A 5,955-nucleotide genomic window follows, 5' to 3' on the forward strand; every position below is an offset into this window, starting at 1 on the left:
CCACGCTCAAAATGGTGCATCTCATGTGCCACCCGCACAAGAACCAGTCCAGGGGCACTGGCAACGATCTTACTTGGCTTGCCGGGTCTTCTCACGCACAGCCCATTTCCAAAGGTCTCGGTCCGTAGTCATCGCCTCGGTGAGGCCCAATGTACGAAGGTCTTGCCTCACCACCTCAGCCCAGGTCTTCCTGGGCCTACCTCTTCCACGGGTTCCCTCAACTGTTAGGGTGTGGCACTTTTTCACGCAGCTATCCTCCTCCATTCTCACTGTGTTGCAATTTTGAGCCAAAACACTTCATTTCATGTTGCTTTGTGATCACTTCAACATCTGACATGTGGAATGTTGTGCACCTGTACAGGCAATGTCAATTTGATAGATGGAGTTTATGTGCAGCACAAACATTTGATCATTATAAGCAAATCACCTGTGCAGGTTGTTTGGCAAGAAATTGCAGAACCATCCTTGGATTGAGAGACCACCATTAATGTTATACTCTAATCAGGTAACAACAGTTAGTATCATAAAGAGAATTTTATTTCTTTAACAAAAGAAATCATGCATGTCTTTTTAGTTCATGTCTGTAATATATATTTTATGAAAAAAAAAAAGTAAAGAAAAGTTTTCCATGATAGATATTAAAATAAATTGAATAATTACTGGAGCAAGATGTTTATTACAAAATTCTCTTTCTAAAGTCAAAACAAATATTAGTTTCAAATTTTGGCACAAAGCCAGCAATTTTTAGGGAAGGGGTAAGTCGTTTACATTGACTCCAGTACTCAATTGATACTTGTTTTATTGACTCCAAAAGAACGAAAGACAAAGTTGACTCCAGTGGCATTTGAACATAAAACCAGAAGAAATGCTGCTAAGCATTATGTCCAGTGCAGTAATGATTCTACCAACTCACTGCCTTAGTCAAAACAAATGTTGAAATACAATCCAAGTGAAAAATCACTTAAATAGGCTGTCGAAACAAGATTAGTATCTCTCTGCATTATGTGAATACTTAAATATATATATAAAGTGTCTTATGTGAATACATAAAGTTAAGGCATGTGGCTTAGTGGTTAGGGTATTCTGCTCATGGTCATAAGGTCGTGAGTTCGACTCCCAGCAGCACATTGTGTCCTTGAGCAAGACACTTTATTTCACATTGTAGCAGTCAACTCAGCTGGCAAAAATGAGTATTACGTGTATTTCAAAGGGCCAACCTTGTTACATTCTGTGTCATGCTGAATCCCCCTGAGTATGTATATCTGTGGAGAGCTCAGCCACTTGCACGTTAATTTCATGAGCAGGCTGTTCCATTGATCCAATCAACTGGAACCCTTGTCATTGTAACTGACAGAATGCCAGTTTGTTAGTTATAAAGCATCTCCATATAGTGTGTCAATATTTATAAATGTTTAAAGTATCTCTATATGTAGTGTAAATAGGTTATGGCTCACTTAATGCTGTTAAGTCTCTCTCCCTCTCTCTTTCTCTCTCTCTCTCTCTCTCTCTCTATATATATATATATATATATATATATAAAGTAAATATGTATCTTGTGTCACTATGTATAATAAATGTATAAAGTATCTCTAAACATAATATAAATAGGCTATAGCTATTAAAATTACCACCTTATTTTGCTCAAGAACACAACACATCACCCAGTCCAGGACTGAAACCACAATTTTATGATCACGAATCCAACACCCCAACCACTAAGCCACATGCCTCTCCTTGTGGACATGGTGGTGTAAAATATTTATTTTAGCATTCTATAACAAGATCAGAGTTTACTCACCTGAGGGCTGTCTGGTTTAGATACAACTATAGGGGCACCACTGTCACTTTTTTCTCGAATATCAATATGAAGAGGAATATCTCCTAGAAAAGTAATAAATAAAAAAAATTATCACTATACGCAATTTCATTTGATAACATAAGCTGACTGACTTGATAGTGTATTAGACAACCAGCTGGATGTTCTAGATTGCCTGACCCAGTAAATGTTAAGAATATTTCCCACAGATGCAGTGCCAGTGCTAATGAACTAACAATGCTTCAACTGATAAGCCAGTACTCCAGTTGTTCTTAACCGGGGTCCATATAAAATTTTGTGGGGCCCATGCAGCAAAATAGTAAATTGGTGATCCACAATAATAGTTTAAGAACCCTTGAAAAAATTTTGCTTTAAATGTATGTATTGGTTTGTATAGCAAAAAACAGCTGGATTTCTTTCTCTAATGTTTTACACAGTTTAAACCTACACAAGTTAATATGTAAAAAACAAAATAGGAATTTTAAAAGACGTATTTATAAAACTAATTTTTAAAAATCAAATGGTGATGGGAGTCCACCAGAATAAAATAATAACCAAAGAGATTCATAGATAAAAAATGGCTGAGAACCCCTGCAATACTCTATCAATTTGGCCATTTATGACTAGATATCCATGGAATGGCATATTAGTGCTACAGGGAAGTACATTTTGTTGCCCAAGTGAATAAAGTGACACCTACATTGTCTCTCAGTCAACTGGAAATAGTAGTTAAATTTCTCTCAAATCACACCCTACCATGTTAAAAATGGTAAGACACTTTGGACAATATAGTCCTAGATACATCTAAAAAGATGTAATCATCAAAGCTGGAATGATTTTAAACATAAATCTACTCAATCAGAGCTGACATAAGACTGAACAACAACACCTGCTAACTGTAACAAGTCACAACAATTTTCCAAGTGTTTTTAGCAGATTAAAGAGATGGATTGATATCCTCTTATCAGTACAACTTGGTTTCTAAGTGGCTGCTAAATCTGATAGAAACAACAGCTAAATCTCCCTTAAATCCTATCCGATCATCTTAAATAAAGAAGGTCAGAGTGGATAATTTAGTTCTAGATATACTATGCCTAAAGTTAAGGAGTTGTTATGGTCAGACCACTGTTGATCATAGGGCAAGCCTAGAGCTAAATAACATCAACAGCGAACTAGAGATGGAGAGTTTCTGCTAAGAAGACTAATTCTGGTCATACCACATGACTATTGTTACTTTTTATTACTTAATTCTTTAGCATTTAAACTAACCCTATCTGGCCCAAATATTCGACCTATTTTATGCTAAAACTAGCTACATCCAGCCTCTTACACCTACCCTACAATCTCATTCTAAAAATAAACAATCTCATCATTGAAATATCTTGGAGCAATAATATAACGCATGATTAATTCAAAACAATGTTAATAAATAACAATTACAATTATCATCATTGTTATTGTTACTTCATGGGTTGTTGCTGGTGTTGTTTCATACAACCATCTTGCTTAAATGGGAGTATATTTTCTTAATTTTACTGTGCTACAAAATTCTTACAATCTCTAATTCTTTAATTCTCTCTGTTGTTTGTACTCTTTGTAAGTTTGATCTATTATTATAAATATCTATGAGGGGAAGACAAAAATTATCCACACTTTCAACCATAACATATCTTTATTATTGTCACACTGCCTTCTGCGCATGTGTGCTTGTAGTTGGTACTATTGTGGTCATATGATTGAAGCTTGAGTCTGATCATGCCATTTTTCTTTCTGGCTTTACAGTGTAAGCATGGCTGCTCCACGAGTAATGTACACCAAAGAAGAACAAAGAGCAGTGATCTGAGAGATGGTAATAGTGAACTGATTCACCATTACCATCTCTCAAGCTTGCTGAATCTTCTCATCAGTGGTGGTCTTTGACAAGCGTCCTGCTCCCTCTTTGTGCATCCTGCTTGTCCGGCCTCTTTTAAACTTCTTGATCCACTCATACACACTTCTATGAGGTAGTGCAGTGTCCCCGTATTGTGCTGAAAGCCTCTGAGGAATTTCAGCACCTGACACACCTTCCAACCAGAGAAATCAGATCACTGCTCCTTTTACTTCTTTGGTGCACATTGCTAGTGGAGTGGTCGTGTTTACACTGTAAAGCCAGAAAGAAAAATGGCACAACCAGGCTCACACTTTGATCACATGAACATAATAGTACCAACTATAAGCACGCATGTACAGAACGCAATGTGACAATAATAAAGATATGTTATGGCAAAAGTATGGATAATTTTTTACTTCCCTTTGTATATATTTATACTTAAATATTCATTGTCTGAAAGTCTTTGGTCTTTGCTTTCTTTCTGTTTGCATATATACATATATTTTTTTATTCTTTTACACATTTGTAGCAGCACAAGCAATCAGCACCATATTGGGTGAGATCTCATGGCAGCCATTGCCATCTCCGAGACTGGAGCGAGACCTCACCTGCATCCATTTGCCATGCACCAGCTCACAACAAGGCTTGCGATGGCAAAACTATAAAAAGAAAGAAACCTTGAGGTTCTGTCTCACTTTTCCCACTGTGACTGCTAGCAGAGCACACTTCACTAGCTTGTCCTCTAGGCTAGTCCGCTTGTCGCATCCCCTGAGGCAATGGCACACGTATTGGAGAATGACAGATTTATACCACATGAGATGGCTGCAAAAGAGCAACATACCACACCTGTGTATATATATTGTAAATAAAAAACTACTGGAGAACCTGTGTTTTGCCTAATACTTCTCTACTCGACTGCTAGAGCCTTAGCAACACGAAGAATAAGAAATTAATGGGAGAAAGGCAATATTCAACCGATATCCAGAACCTTGCCTCCCATTATACATTGCAGTCATTTGACTGCAGCCATGCAGGAGCACCACTTTAAAGGGTCTTTTAACCAAAGAAATCAGCCCTAGGACTTATTCTTTATAAGCCTAGTACTTATTCTATCAGTCTATTTTGCTGAACCCCTAATTTACAAGAACATAAAAACACCAATATCAGCTGTCAAGACACAAAGACATATATATATATATATATATATAAAACAAAGTTAACAATGGAAAAATGGTATATTAATGAATTATTTATTTATTTTATATCTATAAGATCCATAAAATATATAGACATTAATAAATAAATAAAATATCCAACACATGTTTCAGCTGATTTGCCAAGAGCATATCCATTTATAATTATATAATTAAATAATTAATCAGTAAAATCTATTTAGTAAAACAACTTCATCAGGGTGCTGTAAATAAATTGTCATCTAAATTATGCAAAAAGTGAAAATAACACTGACATCTCAATTTAACAGATATATTTACCAAAATAACATAAAAATATCTTGAAATACTAAAGAGTAAATTTTCTCAATAAAATTGCCATTGGCTTCAACCACAGCCTCCAGGTGGCTCTTCTGGATAGTCTCCTTGTTTAAGTTGGTGAATGCTGCCATAATCCTTGTCTTCTGTTCATCTTTGGTGCTACAAAGAGTTTTGTTGGTCTCACGCTCAACTGCACCCCACATTGGGGTTACAGTCTGGAGAGTTAGGTAGCCAGATGTTATAGGTGATGTGATGTGGTTGCAGAAATTGTCTGACAGCCATGACTGGGTTCTTCTGCTTGTGTGGCATGGTGCAGAGCCCTGTTGCCAGACATAGGGTCTTCCATCAACCACCTTCATGATCCAGGGCAGCACTACCTCCTCCGGGCACTTGAGTCTGAGGCTGTCTGAGGAGATGAATGGAAGCATAACATCACCATTACTAGTGATCACTCCAAACACTATGATGTTGACTGGATGTTTGATTTTTATCACTCTTGGTATATGCACTGTCCTCAGATTGACACCCAATCACTCTGAAATGTTCATATTGGAGCTTCCAGCATGAATGCCAAGCAGTACAGCATATCGTTTCCATACTTCTGGCAGAGAGAATTGCATCATGGTACTGTTTTTCTCAAAGATGGTGCCCAACTGACCCTATTATACTGTGTAGTTGACAAATTAGGAAACAAACAATGTGCATGTGTGAAATTAAAAGTATAAAATGGCAATAATAATTTACTCATCGTACCCTGTATATATATATATATATAT

General features: G+C 36.7%; 1 protein-coding gene across 2 annotated transcripts in view; it reads right to left on the reverse strand.

The window, feature by feature from the left end:
* Nucleotides 1-5,955, reverse strand: part of LOC106880906 (iron-sulfur protein NUBPL) — a 48,279-nt gene that overhangs the window by 2,956 nt on the left and 39,368 nt on the right. For both annotated transcript variants that reach the window (XM_014931070.2, XM_014931069.2), the window contains exon 9: nt 1,799-1,881. In XM_014931070.2, the coding sequence (XP_014786556.1) occupies nt 1,799-1,881 (83 nt within the window). The remainder of the gene's footprint in view (nt 1-1,798; nt 1,882-5,955) is intronic.

This window comes from Octopus bimaculoides, chromosome 1, assembly GCF_001194135.2.
Source record: "Octopus bimaculoides isolate UCB-OBI-ISO-001 chromosome 1, ASM119413v2, whole genome shotgun sequence".
Taxonomy (NCBI): Eukaryota; Metazoa; Mollusca; class Cephalopoda; order Octopoda; family Octopodidae; genus Octopus; species Octopus bimaculoides.